The 17,875-nt window shown below is 42.6% G+C and overlaps 1 protein-coding gene across 1 annotated transcript in view; it reads left to right on the top strand.

The window, feature by feature from the left end:
- The window catches only part of LOC124553348 (GIGYF family protein Gyf), a 170,580-nt gene that overhangs the window by 95,940 nt on the left and 56,765 nt on the right, over positions 1 to 17,875 (top strand). Inside the window, exons 13-15 of the mRNA XM_047127223.1 lie at positions 5,484 to 5,726; positions 11,583 to 11,816; positions 17,146 to 17,192. Coding sequence (XP_046983179.1) covers positions 5,484 to 5,726; positions 11,583 to 11,816; positions 17,146 to 17,192 — 524 coding nt within the window. The remainder of the gene's footprint in view (positions 1 to 5,483; positions 5,727 to 11,582; positions 11,817 to 17,145; positions 17,193 to 17,875) is intronic.

The raw sequence follows: 17,875 nt of genomic DNA, 5'->3' as shown, positions 1-17,875 counted from the left end.
CTGTGTGCCTGAAGAGAAAGCCTTAGTGATGAATAGAAGCTTTTGGACTGGAGTGTCTGCTTTTGTAAAAACTTCAAGACTTATTTTTGCTGAAATGGTCTTTGTTTTCTTCTTTTGGATCTACTTAAGCTTTCAGCAAATGACTTCCTGTTGTGAAGTGGCAGCATTTTCACTGAGGTGAACTGAGTGTTTCTCTCATATGTGTTTTTGTCATTATTTATCTCTTCCCGGCCAGTTTGATAATCACAAAATCTGTAGAATATAAAATTTGACCTTTCATGAATATTCGTAGCCAAACAATCCGTAGTTGAAAATCCTACTTACTGAACTGACAAGGCACTTGTCGTGAAGTAGAAACGAAAATGATTCTAGTCCCAAGTTACAGGAAGGGTTTTGGCGTAGTCAAAATATGTTGACAGTTGTTGTTTTCTGGTTGCGGAGTGTGGACACAATAAATTGTCAGTTGCCATGAATGTAAACAAACTAGACTGTTGACCACCAGAGGGGATACGAGCAGTGGGAAGGAAAGCAGAACTGGCCTACGATTCCCGATTGCTGATCCCTTCGGGTGTTGTGAGGATCATACCTGAACTTGGTGACATCCCTTGATTAGTCTCTGCACTCATTAAAAATAAGAAAAGAAAACAAGAAGCAATGTGCAACACAAAGCATTCAGTAACAGCTACCCTGCAATTGATTGCTGCGGTTGGCAGTTTCGTAAATAAGGTAGTTCAATCCCAGCCTCTCCCAGTATTTGACACAACCACAGTTCAAAATGTCCAGCACCCGAAACTGCCACATTAAATGTGTCTGCACTGTACCAACTTTGTAACTTCAGCTGGAAGACAAATGTATGTGTTTCTTTGTTCTAAGATGCTAGGTCACATGGCAGAACCCCATGTTGCATTACACAGCATGTGTCATATGTAGGCCATTCTACTGCCCACAATTGATGTGCCACCAGAACATTGAACACACTGACACTTTGTTGTGTTCAAGCACTTTTTATTTTCCAAACACATTTGTATGCACGTTAGCTTTCCACATTGTGCTTCACCAAATGATGTGCAATATAAGTAACTAAAAATTGGCTACATTTTCAATACAGTGAAACCTCGCTTTTACACTTTTCAAGAGACTTAAAAAAAAATAGTGTAAAATGCATGAAAATGTAAAATGTTGGAAATATTGTTTTAAGCTGTAAAAGTTACGTTTAGGATACCCCCTTGCACTTTATGTATGATGTATGTACATAACAGGCATCAAAAGTCTTGTCAGTGACTTTTTTTATTATCTAATAAAGGCCTATTAGCTAGTAAAAACTGCTGATATAACTGGAATTGATAACTGTCTGGGAAGTGGAAATGATTGACTTAATTTCAAACATCTTATTCAATGTTTTTGGAAAGCCTGCAGCTGTCATTCATTATTTAAATAATGAACTACTGCACTAGTTACGTATTTTTCATGCTTAGCAAGACGCATTTCAAGAGTTTTTCCCTCGTAGTCAAGTGCAAATATGTAAATAAGTGTTTTGTATAGTGTTTGAGTATGTGTTATTCTGCGTCTTTTTGGGGTAATCAGGTACTGTGCCTCATCAGTTATGTAGAAAACCACACACACACACACACACACACACACACACACACACACACACACACACACACTACCACTCACATTGTTTGTTCGTGCAACATCACAAAAAATACGTACGTAAATACTGCACTTGACAACGAGAATGAATTCACGAAAAACGTTTTGCTCAGCATGGAATCAATACATAACTGGCGCATAACACTAAAAACATTTGAGCAACACAAAGTGAATGATGGTGTCAGCTAGTGCTCCGCGTGGCCATACAGCGAAACATGCTAAATATGATTCGACAAAGGTGTCACGATGATTACAACAATCACAAAACTGTATTTGCTCAGTAGAGACAGTTTGGAAATGATTGATTGGTTATGATATCTTCATTCGAACGGAAAATGTTAATTCTGGGAATGTAAAATTGGGGATATACTGTATTTATATGCAGAAAATAAAGGCCATTTCAAACACTCTCATAAAATAGCTCAGTTGGACACAGTCGCTATGAAATAGGTAGGTAGTTTTGCATTTTGAGGCAGAATGGGCATCTACATTCATTTATTGCAATATGTGAATTTTTTGGATCGCTAGTTACAAGCCACTATTTCAGTGTACTGTGAAAGTGCTGGTTACGATCAGATGGTGGTGTGGACAGCAAAGGCAGAGGGGTAGAAAAGCCAGTTACACAATACTTCATGTTTATATTGTTAAAGTTGTTCCACATTGAATGCTGTCAGAATTGTTTGGCGTCAGGCTGTATAGTTAATGACAGCACTATGGGACAGATTTATGCCCGAGTTACATGCATCTTGTTAGTCTGTAATCATGCACCTAGTGAAACCTACCTTATCAAAAACTATTATTCCTGCATATCATTCCCTAACAAAAATATAAAAAATCATGGAAAAGTCTCTTGAAGCTATACAGAGTTTAAATGAACACTGACATGATTGTGGTTTAAATGTAGAGAAAAATGGCTCTGTTGCCTTGCCTAAGTGGCATTCATTCCACAGTTCCTCTCACAAAGTTTTACAGTTCTCTTTGAGCTAGCCAGTGCTCATAGCGTGCTTGCTATTATTGCCGTTATATATTGATCATTCCTTCATCATATCCAAAATCATTCTTAATAACAGTGACTACTATTTCGGACCCGATTCCACACTTAATTCACATTTGACGGGCTGGGTTCGACTTACTGTAATATTCTCTACTGTTCAGATTTCTGTTGAAATGACATTAATTCCCAATTACTCGTGTTCTCTCAAAATCTTCTTCTCTCTGCTGGGTGACTGTGCATCCACAACCTGTCATGTAGGCCTCTTATACCAGAGTGGCTCATTCGTGCACACCAGATCTGTAAGTGCTAAAACCACAACGCTCTCTTGATGTGGGCATTGGTGCATCATTACTGCACTGGCCTGGCAGAGATAATTAAGGGTAGACTCAACATGTTCCGTACATGGTTAATTTCAGTACTGCTACTTCAACTTGGCCAAGTATCCTGACGTGGACTAATTGATCTATACCCAGATTAGATTAGATTAGATTTACTTTCATTCCAATTGATCTGTAGTGAGGAGGTCCTCCAGGATGTGGAACATGTCAGAAAAACAACAATACATGACAAATATTTACAACTAAAACAAATAAGCTAATGCACCATTCCACAGGTCCCAAGTGGAATGATCATCATTTTTTAATGAACACTATATGAAAGTCATTTTACAAATACTAATGCACTGAATTTAAAATTAAAAAGTTTTATTTATTTATTTATAAGGTAATAAACATGTAATACAACTACTATAATACTCATTTACAATGAACACATTACTGCACTGAAATTGTGCAGAAGTTACACACACACACACACACACACACACACACACACACCACACAAATCAGTTGGTTTTACTGAGAAATTCATCAATGGAGTAGAAGGAGTTGGCCACCAATAAATCCTTTAGGCTTCTCTTAAAATGAATTTCATTGGTTGTTAAGCTTTTTATGGCTGCTGGCAAGTTATTGAAAATGTGTGTTCCTGAATAATGCACACCTTTTTGTACAAGACTAAGTGACTTTAAATCCTTGTGAAGATTATTCTTATTTCTAGTATTGATTCCATGACAGAATAACAAAATTATGGACAACTAGTTGTTTACAAAAGAGCTACTGTAGCACCGACTGACGAGAAAATGAACATAGTCGCTCTCTCACACGCACAAATGATTGCAATAAACCGTGAAACTTTGTCAGTAGGCAAATATTGTTGCTTCACCACTGGATACAGTGTAATCAGGTCCATAAAAACTTATTTGTTGTTGAGAGTGGTACCATGCATTAAAAGTCTTCAAAATAGGACTACCCTGAATCAATACAGTTTGGGCAGCAAGATTTCTGATTGCTGGATTCATCCTGAAAGGTCTGTATTTGAGTGTCCTTTAGGGCAAATGTAACAGGGGCTTTCACATTGTCAGTGGTCTCAAAACTGTCTTTTTGAGGGTGTCTGAAATGTACAGATGGAAAAAAGTGCCGAAGTGCAGTTGAGACTGTAGGTTGCTGGGGAAGCATTTGTGTTTTTGAGCAGCTAAACCTTCACCGAACCGTCTTGGTGGCGCAACCGGCAATGTGGGGTCTCACATGTGTGATTCTTTTTTGTCTGTGTTTTGAGGAGTACCACATAAAAGGCAACATTGACTGGCAGTCTGTCAGGAAAAACACGTGGCAAACAAGATCACTAGAAATGAAAATTGCAGTAAGCGTTGCTTACACTTCTTAACTGCTTACGAATGTTTCCTCGGGGCATGTTGACTGCAAGGTGTGCTAGTCGGAGGTCTGCCTCTTTTGGAGTTCTATTAAAAAAATCATATGTCCTACATTATAGCATTGTCCGAAGATAGTATCATCAAACCTAAACAGTTCTAGTTGTAGTTCACAAACAAGCAGTCAGTTGGTCTTATGACCTCCTTTCAAAATTGTGGGAACCAATTTTACACAGTTACAGTGTCACGATCAACGGTTTTTGCTGTGCTCAGGGTTTGAGCCATCGGATGAACATTCATTCTATGGTCTATGTTCAAACTCATCACACTGTCTTCACTCTCAGATTCAGCGCATGTTTCATCATTGGAAGACATCTTGGTCTTCCAAAAACACTCTGTCTCACCAAAACTTGGTAGATTAATCTGCCACGAGTAATAAGTATGATGGGCAAACATCTATTAGGCATACTGCGAATGGTGTGGACATGTTAGGAATGTGGGTCTCACGGGGAGTGTGCAAGGGATAAGTCCCTGCAGGCTCACTATCCTCTGTGCCCTCGGTGGCTCAGATGGATAGAGGATCTGCCATGTAAGCAGGGGATCCTGGGTTCGAGACCCGGTCGGGGCACACATTATCAACATGTCCCCAATGAAGGATATCAACACCTGTTTCCAGCTAGGGTGTCCATTTAATTATCATTTCGTTTCTAGCAAAGCTGCGTGGTCATCAACAGTAACTGTTCTTTCGGGAACAGATACTACCGTCATATATAGAAAACACGTTGCATTTTTACAGACGTTGATTCCCAAGTTTCTATTCAATCACTGGAAACATTTTGGCAGCAGACTTCTCAAGTTTCATGCAGAATTTGATTGTGTACTGTTGTCGAAGTGTATTCTGCAGAGTGGCTGGAGCTGGATCACACAAACAGAGGTTTGAGTCGGTATGTCCTGACTCGAGAAACTGAGAACGTCCACCAGCTATCCCGGATGCTTCAACCGATAAGTGTCAGAATAGAATTGGTGACCATACTTCCCAATTCTTATATAAATGACACAGCAGTGGCCTGTTTATGTAAAACTTGTCAGAGGGCTTGTCAGTGTGAAGTGAGATGCCGGTGCCGTGTGCAGGGAGCAGTAGCTGCCGCCGTTGCCCCGAAAGAACACCAACCGCCGCCACCGCACGCCCTGGTGGATCCGCTGCAGCAGCTGATCCAGCAGATGAGCGGCGGCCTGCCGTCAGTGTCGTCGGCCCCCAGTGTCCCACCTCCCGGCGGCCAACCGCTCGGAGGTGGCATAGGACTCGATTCGGACGGCCCCGGCAGGACTTTGCTGCAGACATTGAATGCGGGGAAGCCTCCCGCTATGCCTCCGGTAGGTAATGTTATTTCCAGAACCTTGTTTGGGGTGTTAATTAATATCAATTATTCTTCAGTTGCGTTGTGTATATGTCTGCTCAAAGTTTAATTTTGCCTGTAGGGGATGAACACATTCTAACAAGGGAACCTCCCCATCGCACCCCTCAGATTTAGTTATAAGTTGGCACAGTGGATAGGCCTTGAAAAACTGAACACAGATCAGTCGAGAAAACAGGAAGAAGTTGTGTGGAACTAATAAAAAAATAAGCAAAATATACAAACTGAGTAGTCTATGCGCAAGATAGGCAACAGCAAGAAGAGTGTATGCTCAGGAGTGCCTGGTCCCGTGGTTAGCATGAGCAGCTGCGGAACGAAAGGTCCTTGGTTCAGGTCTTCCCTCGAGTGAAAAGTTTACTTTTTTTACTTTCGCAAAGTTATGATCTGTCCGTTCGTTCATTGACGTCTCTGTTCACTGTAATAAGTTTAGTGTCTGTGTTTTTCGACCGCACTGCAAAACCGTACGATTAGTAGACGAAAAGACGTGCCCCTCCATTGGGAACCAAAACATTTGATCGCAGGGTCATAGGTCAACCGATTCCTCCACAGAAAAACACGTCTGATATATTCTATACGACACAGGTGACGGCATGTGCGTCACATGACAGGAATATGTTGTCGACCCACCTAACTTGTACACTTGGCGAATGGGTAAAAAGATTCTTCTACCTTGCCCTATTTAGGTTTTCTTGTGGATGTGATAAATACTCCCTAAAAAGTGATGAAAACATAAGAGTTTGTCAGATAATAATTGTCTGAAAATAAAAAGTCAGACTTTTAACTCGAGGGAAGACTTGAACCAAGTTCCGTAGCTGCTCACACTAACTACGGGACCACGGCGCTGCTGAGCTTACACTATCTTTGATGCTGCCTGTGTTGTGCATGGACTACTCAGTTTGTATTTTTTGCTTATTTTTTTCATAGTTCCACACAACTTCTTCCTGTTGTCTCGATTGCTCTGTGTTCAGTTTTTCAAGGCCTATCCACTGTGCCAACTTATAACTAAATCTGAGGGGGCTGCGATGGGGATGTTCCCTTGTAAGAGGCGTGTTTGTTAAACAAGTACAATTTTTATATTAGACAAATATAAGTGCATATTTTTAAACAGTTGTATTGTTACACGAAAGCCTTTACTGCAATCAGTTTTCTGACCTAGTTTCCACAAATATTAAGGTACGTATTGTATCAAACAGTCTAGTTCTTTATTCCATTGTCATAAAAATATTATGTAAATTGAAGGTGAAGGTGGAGGTGGGAGAAAGGGAAGGGAAGGAACTATTGATGTCAACTGCATTGGAACTCCATGCAGCGAAAGAGTGAAAACGTGTTCGGACTGGAACCACTGCTTACTAGGCAGTTGTGTTAACCACTGCACTATTCCGATTCTGTTTATCACAATCGGACGTACTACCTCTGCGTGCCTCTCGGCCTACACACATTCCCACCAAGTGCCACCTGTTTGCAGTCTCTGTCCCTGTCCTCCGTGCTCACTTCTGTGGGATATCCACAGGAGATCCAGCGTTACTGAGCACCTGCACTGAAGGTGGTGGATTCATTGTCCTTCTTGACAAATCAATTGTATGAATGCGCGGTGTCCGTTCTTTTGGACGTGTCTGAAAGAACAGACCACACAGACTCCACAGCTGCGATACATATTATGTAAATTGGAGGAGGGGGAAGGAAAGGGAAAGAACTATTGACATTAGCTGTATAGGAACGTCACGTAGAATCAGTGGTGATAAGTGAAAGTGTGTACCAGATCGGGATTCGAACCCAACAATTCCTGCTTATTAGGCAGTTGCATTAACTGCTGTGCCATCCGGACACAGTGTTCATTGCAATTGTGCGGACTGTCTTGGCACGACTACCAGCCGACCCACATTCCCACACATTCATGTAATTGATTTGCCTACATGGACAGTTACACCACCACCTTTAGTACAGACGCACAATAACTTTCCGCCACCTGCAGGCATCTCAAAGTAGTCTTGCCCAACGTAAAGTCCCGAGCGACTGGAAAAAAGCACAGGTGACACCTGTACATAAGAAGGGCAGAGGGACGGATCCTCAATATTACAGACCAATATCCTTAACATCGGTTTGTTGCAGGTTTCTCGAACATATTCTCACTTTGAGTATTATGAATTTCCTTGAGACAGAGAAGTTGCTGTCCATGCATCAGCACAGCTTTAGAAAGCATCACTCCTGCGAATCGCAACTCGCCCTTTTTTCACATGATATCTTGCGAACCATGGATGAAGGGTATCAGACGGATGCCATATACCTTGACTTCCGGAAAGCGGTTGGCTCGGTTTCCCACTGCAGACTCCTAACTAAGGTACAAGCAGATGGTATTGGTTCCCAACTATGAGAGTGGCTCGAAGACTTCTTAAGTAATAGAACCCACTACGTTGTCCTCGATGGTGAGCGTTCATCAGAGGTGAGGGTATCATCTGGAGTGCCCCAGGGAAGTTGTTTTGTATCTACATAAATGATCTTTTGAATAGGGTGAATAGCAATGTGCGGCTGTTTGCTGATAATGCTGTGGTGTACGGGAAGGTGTCATCGTTGAGTGACTGTAGGAGGATACAAGATGACGTGGACAGGATTTGTGATTGGTGTAAAGAATGGCAGCTAACTCTAAATATAGGCAAATGTAAATCAATGCAGATGAATAGGAAAAAGAATCCCGTAATGTTTGAATACTCCATTAGTAGTGTAGCGCTTGACACAGTCACGTCGATTAAATATTGGGGCATAACATTACAGAGTGATATGAAGTGGGATAAGCATGTAATGGTAGTTGTGGGGAAGGCAGATAGTCGTCTTCGGTTCATTGGTAGAATTTTGCGAAGATGTGGTTCATCTGTAAAGGAGACCACTTATAAAACACTAATACGACCTATTCTTGAGTACTGCTCGAGCGTTTGGGATCCCTATCAGGTCAGATTGAGGGAGGACATAGAAGCAATTCAGAGGCGGGCTGCTAGATTTGTTACTGGTAGGTTTGATCATCACGCGAGTGTTACGGAAATGTTTCAGGAACTCGGGTGGAAGTCCCTAGAGGAAAGGAGGCGTTCTTTTCGTGAATCGCTACTGAGGAAATTTAGAGAACCATCATATGAGGCTGACTGCAGTACAATTTTACTACCGCCAATTTATATTTCACGGAAAGACCACAAAGATAAGATGAGAGAGATTAGGGCTTGTACAAGGCATATAGGCAGTCATTTTTCCCTCGTTCTGTTTGAGAGTGGAACAGGGAGAGAAGATGCTAGCTGTGGTACGAGGTACTCTCCGCCACGCACCGTATGGTGGATTGCGGAGTTTGTATGTAGATGTAGCTAGATCGGAGGACATAGATAGGACTGTGGATAGGTGACACTAGGTGGGAATGTGTGTCGGCCAGGTGGTGTACAGTGATAGTCTGCATAATGCGATAAATGTTATGCCCAGGTGGTGCAGTGGTTAACACAGCTGCATAGTAAGCTGGAGATCCCAGCTTCGAGTCCCAGTCCGGCACAAATTTTTGCTGACTCCCCATAATGTTCCGATACAGCTGATATCTGAAGTTCCTTTCTTACCTTTCTTTTCCTCTCTCTCTTCCTCCACCTTTACTTTACATAAGATACGAGGGCGGTTCAGAAAGTAACCTCCGATTGGTCACAGTGCGGGTTGTGGGGGGAGTAGCGACGCCATCTGTGCGTTCACGCACTCAACAGGTCAGTCGGCATCAAGCCGTGGTCGAGTGAACGTCGTACCTGCGCTAGTTTAGTTTTTGTGGCAGTTTGAAATGTGTGCTGCAATAGAAAACCCCGCCAAATGTGAAGTGCGTGCTGTCATAAGGTTTTTTACAGCCAAAGGATATTCTGCAGCAGCTATTCATCGTGAGCTTTGTGCCGTGTACGGACCAAGAGTTATGAGTGAAGGAGTTGTCCGTGAATGGGTACGTTTATTTAAAAGTGGACGAGAAAACGTTCATGATGATGAAGAGAGGAGTGGTAGACCATCATTGGTGACTGACGAACTCGTTCAGACAGTTGATGCAAAAGTTCGTGAAAATCGACGTTTCTCAATGTCGGAGTTGTCTACTGGTTTTCCACAGATTTCTAAGACTCTCTTGTACGAGATAGTGACAGCAAGATTGGGTTACCGTAAGTTCTGTGCACGATGGGTGCCCAAAATTCTTACCGACCACCACAAAACTCAAAGAATGGTCTCTGCATTAGACTTTCTGTCACGTTACGAGGACGAAGGAGAACCATTGTTAAACAGAATCGTGACCGGTGACGAAACCTGGATTAAGTACGTGAACCCTGAGACAAAAGAACAATCAAAGATGTGGGCACATTCAAATTCGCCTACCAAACCAAGAAAAGCCTCGCAAGATTTTTCTGCCAGGAAACTGATGGCAACGGTGTTTTGGGATGCCAAAGGGGTGTTGTTGGTTGAATTCATGGAACGTGGTACGACCATTAATCAAGACATGTACTGTGAAACAATAAAAAAGTTACAACGGGCTATACAGAACAAACGCCGTGGTATGCTGACTTCCGGTATCGTTTTTTTGCACGATAACGCCCGTCCTCACTCTGCTCGCAGAACAACGGCCCTTCTTGAGTCCTTCAAGTGGGACGTTATCAACCATCCACCTTACAGCCCAGACCTGGCACCAAGTGATTATCACCTCTTCATGCATTTGAAGAAATGGCTCGGATCACAGCGGTTTGATGACGACGAAGAGCTCAAAGATGCGGTCACAGGCTGGCTCCAGGCACAAGCGGGTGATTTTTATGCAGAAGGAATTTCAAAGCTTGTGAAGAGATACGATAAGTGCCTCAATCGCTATGGAGACTATGTAGAAAAATAGTGCAAAGATGTATATATTAAAATATTTTTATTTAGCTTGGTGTATTTTTTTAAATCAACCGGAGGTTACTTTCTGAACGGCCCTCGTATATCACAGCTGTGGTGTCTGCGTGGTGTCTGTTCTTTGACATATCCAAAGGAACAGACATGATGCATTCATATAACTCAATAAAATATGTCATCTATTTGATGTCATCATCAGGGTTTTGACTGCTGATGCAGGAGATAAGGATTTCATTGTACAGTAGTTACATGAGATTGCATTTTTTGTTACAAAAATCTTTTTGTCTTAAAATTGGGTCAGGTACCATTGGTACACGTTTGTTTGTCTGTCATCATATTTAAAGAAAATAAATAAATAAAATTAATGCTATTATTGGCCTAACAGTATCTCTTGAGCGCGTGTATATTAGTTCCATAGTTACCCACTTTGTGTCCATTAGCTGAAATCGGAGGAGACTTTACAACAACGTACACCACCTCCACCCAACCCCCACCCTCTGACCCACACACACACACACACACACACACACACACTCACACACACACACACACACACACACACACGCACACACACACACACGTGTTAAAATCATACCTTGTGCTTAATAGTAATGCTTGTGTGTTACAACTCTCCATATGCACAGCATATACACACTCAATCTGTCCTAAACTGCTGGTGCATAATTGGCAACAGAGCTAAAAATATGGCATCAGTGCCTAGCAGCACTCAACAGTGTATGCTTGTAACTCGAAATATTCAAAATAAGGCTACATGGAATGGCAGTGTACTTAAAATTAATATATTATCTTTGTGGCAAAGGACAATACGTAGAATTTGACATAACCTGCAGTAGTTAAGAAATTATAGCATTATAGAATTTGAACATCAGGTACGGTGTCATACTGAGCTTAACTTTCAAAAGTTTCCTGTCGCCGGCTTCAGCCGCGGCTTCCACCTGTGCAGGTAGACTCCGTGTGGGGTGGCAGCGTGCCTGCCGGCTACAGCTTGGGAGTGGGAACTGCTGCACCCTGGATGAACGCAGCAGTGACGACGCCCACGCCACCTGTCTCGTCGACGTCGTCCGTGCCTCCCGGGCAGCTTCCTTCGTTGCCTATGTCGCTGTGGGATTTGGCACAGCAGCAGGGAAAAGACATAAAGACGGAGCACCAGGTGCTTGTAAGTAGACAAATACATTCTGTTGTCTTACACACACACACACACACACACACACACACACACACACACACACACACACAAACCATTTTCCATAAATCCCATTGTGGAGGAGAGCCTTCAGGACTGTGGAATGAGTGAAGTTGTGTTAGACAATGGTTTAGGTGTTCATCCATTTTCTGCCACTGATTGTTTTATCTGGTTAAGCTGTACTGCATTGCAAGCATATATTGTTTACTACTAGTGCCATTACTACTACTACTACTACTACTACTACTACTACCACCATACTCTGCAAACCAGAGTGAAGTGCATGGCAGAGGACACTTCCCATTATATCAGCTATGTGAGCTGCTTCCATTTACATATAGAGTGCGGGAAGAATGACTGCTTAAGTACCTTTGTGCACACTGTAATTAATCTAATCTTGGTCTCATGGTCCCTACAGATCTATATGTACACAGTTGTACTACATTTCTAGATTCATCAGTTAATGTTGTTCCTTGAACCAAACTTTGTAAATAGGCTTTCTGAGGATTCTGCTATCTACCAATTCAGTTTCTTCAGCATCTCTCACACTATTTGTTGGGTCAGAAAACCTGTGACTGCTTGTACTGCCTGTTTGTGTATACATTCAATATCCTGTTAGCCTTCTCTGGTAAGGATCCCAAACATTTTAGCAGTATTCTAGGGTGGGTTGCACGAGTGATTCGTAAGCAATCTCATTTGTGAACTACTGCATTTCTGTTGTGTTCTACCAGTGAAATAAAGTCTGACACCTGCTTTACCTACGACTTATCCTCTGTGGTCATTCCATTCCATATCTGTACAAAGAATTAGACACAGGTATTCACATGAGTTGACAGAATCTTATTGTGACTCATTGATACTGTAGCCATAGGATACTAGCTGTTTTCATGTGAAGTGCGCAACTTAACGTTTCTGGACATCTAAAGCAACTGTCCAATCTTTGCAACACTTTGAAATCTTATCAAGATTCTACTGAGTATTTTGTAGCTTTTCTTCAGATAGTACTTCATTGCAGGTAACTGCATCATTTGCAAAAAGTCTGAGGGTTCTATTTATATTGTATGCAAAGTCATAAATGTACAACATGAGCAGCAAGTCCCAGAATACTTCCCTTGGGCACACCTAAAGTTAATGCTACATTTTGCGATGACTTTTAATCACAGATAACATACTGTGTCCTTCGTACCAAAAAATCTTCAGTCCAGTCACAAATTTTATTTTATATACCATCATAACTAGACTGACAACACTGCCAGCATACAATACCCTCAATGGTAGAAGTATGAAACTCCCCTCCCCAGTGGGTTGCTGCCCACTGTTGATCTCAGCATACATTCATCTTTGCTGAGAGCATATTCTGAAAATAATGGGTTGTCTTGTGTTACCGAGTGCTAACAGAATGTAGTCACCTACAGCGCCTCACCTGACCTCGTGATCATGTTGGTTGGATCTTAGACAACTGGAATACTGTGGTCAGTTCAGATGAGTCCTGATTTCAGTTGGTAAGAACTGGTGGTAGGGTTAAAGTGTGGCGCAGACCCACGAATCCCTGGACTCGAGTTGTCAGCAAGGCACTGTACAAGATGGCAGTGGCTCCTTAATGAAGTGGGCTGTGTTTACATTGAATGGACTTGGTCCTGTGGTCCAACTGAATCAGTGATTGACTGCAAATGGTTGTGTTCTGCTATCTGGAAACCATTTGCCAACTTTCATGGATTTCATGTTTCCAAGCAGCGATGGAACTTCCACGGATGACGATGCGTGGCCCCCATTCCTCGCAATTTGTTTCAAGAACGTTCTGGACAACTTGACTGAATGATTTGGCCATCCAGGTGACCCAACTTGAATCACATCAAGCATTTATTGGACATAATCAAGAGGTTATTTCATGCACGAAATCCTGCAATGGTAATACTTTCGCAATTACGGACAGCTGTAGAGGTGACATGGCTCAAGATTACTGCAAGGGACTTCCAGGCAAAAGGAGCTCTTATGTGATATTTGAAGGTATTCCACAACTTTTGTCGCTTCAGTGTAAATAATCCTTCACCTGTCAAGTGATCTGCAGTCTTTGATGGCAGATGGAAAACCATTTCAACTAGAAATTTCTGGAGGACTGATTTTGAGTTAGAGGTTGCCAGTGAATGAAGGAAAAGTTAAAGATTTATCTGGTGTAGTGTCCTTGTCTAATTACTGGTATTTTGCTCTGTCTCATAATGCCCTGTTGATTTACCAGATAGAGTATCCTTTTTTCTTCAAGACTACTTTTAGATGGATGAGCACCTTTGGCAAATTTCCAGAACCCGAAACTCTGTTTACTCCATCTGTAAGTGCGTTAAGTACCCTCACTGTTTCCAACAAGTGAGAAATTGAAGAGCGTAATTATAAATTTGTTCAAAATGTGTGTGAAATCTTATGGGACTTAACTGCTAAGGTCATCAGTCCCTAAGCTTACACACTACTTAACCTAAATTATCCTAAGGACAAACACACACACACCCATGCCCAAGGGAGGACTCGAACCTCCGCCGGGACCAGCCGCACAGTCCATGACTGCAGCACCTTAGACCGCTCGACTACATAAATTTGTGTTACTGGGCTTATGGTAAAGTGAATGATCCAGAGAGTCATTGTTCCAGAGTGTCATTGTTCCACCAGAACGTCCAAGAATGACAGATAACCAAATTTTTAAGTTTGTACAGAAAGTTATGTCTGAAAATAACGAATTATATAGGAGTAAAGGAGATGACTCACCTAAAGGCTGAAGTGCTGTGTCATCGACGACTTGCGCATGGAAGGTACAGAGCTTTACTTTGCTAGCTTTCAGAATGGAATTCCTTTCTCAAGCTTTACGAGAAGCGTGTGTGCAGGCGCGCGCGCGCACACACACACACACACACACACACACACACACACACACACACACACACACACACACACACACTCACTTTGGTGGGGGGCCAGCTACCTTAGGTCAGCTACACAAGGTCTGGGTGCCATGACGGGTTGATGAGGAGCAGCACTGGGAGTAGCGCTGGGGTTGGATAGTGGCCAGGGAGATTATGCTCCCAAAGGATGTGCTGTAAGGATAGCTCCCATCTGTGTAGCTCAGAAAAGCTGGTGGTGGTGGGGAGGATCCAGATGGCACGATGTGTGAAGCAGCCATCGAAATCTCGCATGTTGTGCCACCGGGTGGTCCACCCCCTTTTTGGCAAGTTTAATGGTGGCTGTTCATTCTGGTTGACAGGTGGTTGGTTGTCATTCCAAGGTAAAATGCTGGGCAGTGGTTGTGGAGGTTGGTTGGGTGGTTGAACACCACTTTTGGAGGGAATGGAAGTATCTTATCTTGGGTGGGATGCCCCACATTTCAGGGCATGATGATAGATAATCAAAGCCCTGACGAAGACGTAGTTCAGTCGTTCCAGTCCAAGGTAGTATTGGGTGGGCTTGGGGGGGCTTCTTTGTGGTTGTTTGGTGTGCGGGATTAGCCGAGCGGTCTAAGGCGCTGCATTCATGGGCTGTGCGGCTGGTCCTGGCGGAGGTTCGATTCCTCCCTCGGGCATGGGTGTGTGTGTTTGTCCTTAGGATAATTTAGGTTAAATAGTGTGTAAGCTTAGGGACTGATGACCTTAGCAGTTAAGTCCCATATGATTTCTCTCTCTCTCTCTCTCTCTCTCTCTCTCTCTCTCTCTCTCTCTCTCTCTCTCACACACACACACACACACACACACACACACACACAAAATTTCTTTGTGGTTGGTTCTTAGGATGGATGTGAGGATCAGATGTGTGTGGTAATTTAGTGCAGGAGATCTGCTTGTGTATTAGAGGCCTTCAGAAAATTGGGCAAGGGTCTTTTCACTGCAGATGCATCTGCCACGGGTGGCCAGGCTCCATGGGAGGGGGTTTTTGGTGTGGAAGGTGTGGCAGCTGTCAGAGTGCAGGTACTGTTGGTGATAGGCGGATTTGGTATGTACTGAGGTGTGGATGGAGCCATCTCAGAGGAGGGGATCAACATCTGGGAAGATGGCATGATGGGAGGAGGAGGACCAGCTGATGTGGATGGGTGAAAAGGTGTTGAGATTGTGGAGGAATGAGGATAAGGTGTCCTGGCCTTGGGCCCAGATTATAAACATGCCATCAATAAACCTGAACCAGACCAGGGGTTTTGGGAAGCTGGGAATGTTTCCTCTAGGTGGCCGATGAAGAGGTTGGCGTAGGAAGGTACAGTGTGAGTGCCCATAACTGTGCTACAAATTGTTTGTATAACTTCCTTTCAAAGGTGAAGTAGTTAGGGATTTTCCTGCCGAAGGAATTGTCTTTGCTTTCTTTGGCGGCTGAGAATCAGTATCTTTCCACCACTTTGACTGTTGTTTTATTTCTGGGGCACAGTAGTGCACCCAAGTTTCATCTGAGGTCACAAACCAGTGCAAAAAATCTTATTTGTTCCTCCCAAAACAGGCCAAACATTGTTCCGATATGTCCATCCTCGTGCGTTTTTGACCCAGCGTCATTTGTCTACTTGGCAGCAGTTATATGAAGGAGCAGAGTTCCCCAGTGTATTCTGGAAATCGGCATGAATGTCCTTTGCTTTATACCTTTCTTTAGGAAGTACTTAAATCACTGCTCAAATCTCAATCCCCCCCCCTCCTCCTCCCCATCTTTGCAAATCACTATGCTGGAACAATAACCAAGCCATGTCACCGCCACAGCTCTCTTCCAAGAACACTGACATGGCTCATGTTTACAGGCAACAGTCCAATGAATATCACATGAACAACTCGTTGTGCTACCGCTGACCTCTCATGGTGATTCCGAGAACTTTCCAAACCACCCTCGAGGATCATCATGAATCAAGGTGACTCGAGTGTAATTATTGTCTTTGAATGAAAGTGTCACTTTTGTTTATCTCATTGTGTAGGTCTTTCGGTTACCTTCTGTATTGTAGTAGTTTTTTTTTTTAACGTATCGTCAAAGTTTGATCGAGCTATGTTACTCGATAGTGATACACCATGCACAAGTTGCTTTCGTCCTTAAGGTTCACACTCCGATGGTTATCATTCTGAAGATTTGTCATGTGCGTAATTTGTATCATGATACAAATATAATGATTTGCTCGTCTGATCATGCCTTAAAATGCAGGTAAAACATTTATTCACCAGTAGTCAGTCAATGAATCGGTGAGCAGCTACCTACTTAATGCTAGTCACATTCATGTTTCAGAGCTAAGTGTATTCTGTGTATAAATGTGACACATTCGAAATAGACACTTAATACTTTGTCCGTTTTTATATACCTACAGGAAGAACAACTCAGGGCTGAAGAAGAAAGGAGACTGGAGGAACAAAGGTGAGTAAAACATTAAATCTCTGCACTGTATAAGAATGAGCCGCTTGCCATGGAAATTGTCTGGTATTCCAGTAAAAATCCGTGATGGAAAAACAATAACAATATAAACTAGGATGACTGCTACTCAAGACACACAGAGGTGATGGTGAGGGGCAGACACGTGCATTTAAAAGATATTATTCACATCTTGGGCAAAATCTTTCTTCAGCTGTAGACACACACACACACACACACACACACACACACACACACACACACACACACACACACACACTCTTGACGCCACCTCTGTGATATGTAGCGGTCTCACTTGTGTTATTGATCTAACAGTCACACTTCAAAGGAAGTTTACATCCTCTCCACTTTGTTGTAAGCAATACATAAAGCTTTTGTCTACTTTTATTGTTCACAAGAATTGTGCGTACAATGGTGTGGTTTGAATAAACGTAATGTTGCTGATAGAAAAATATAGGAATCATATGTGCTTATAGGATTCAAAATATCCAAAGCACAAATGCCGAATGAAAAGAAATATGACTGGTAAAAAATTGCCAAATCAGTGAAGGTCAGACTAGGGTCATGAGAAAAACAAAAACTTTGTTAGATTGTTGCAAATACCAGGCGGGAGTGGAGTGAATAATCACAAGCTTTGTATTTCTTCCAGAATGAATTTCCACTCTGTG

The sequence above is a fragment of the Schistocerca americana genome, chromosome 11 (genome assembly GCF_021461395.2).
Source record: "Schistocerca americana isolate TAMUIC-IGC-003095 chromosome 11, iqSchAmer2.1, whole genome shotgun sequence".
NCBI lineage: Eukaryota > Metazoa > Arthropoda > Insecta > Orthoptera > Acrididae > Schistocerca > Schistocerca americana.
Note: the sequence above shows the minus strand (reverse complement) of the source record. Positions and strands in the feature narration are given on the sequence as shown.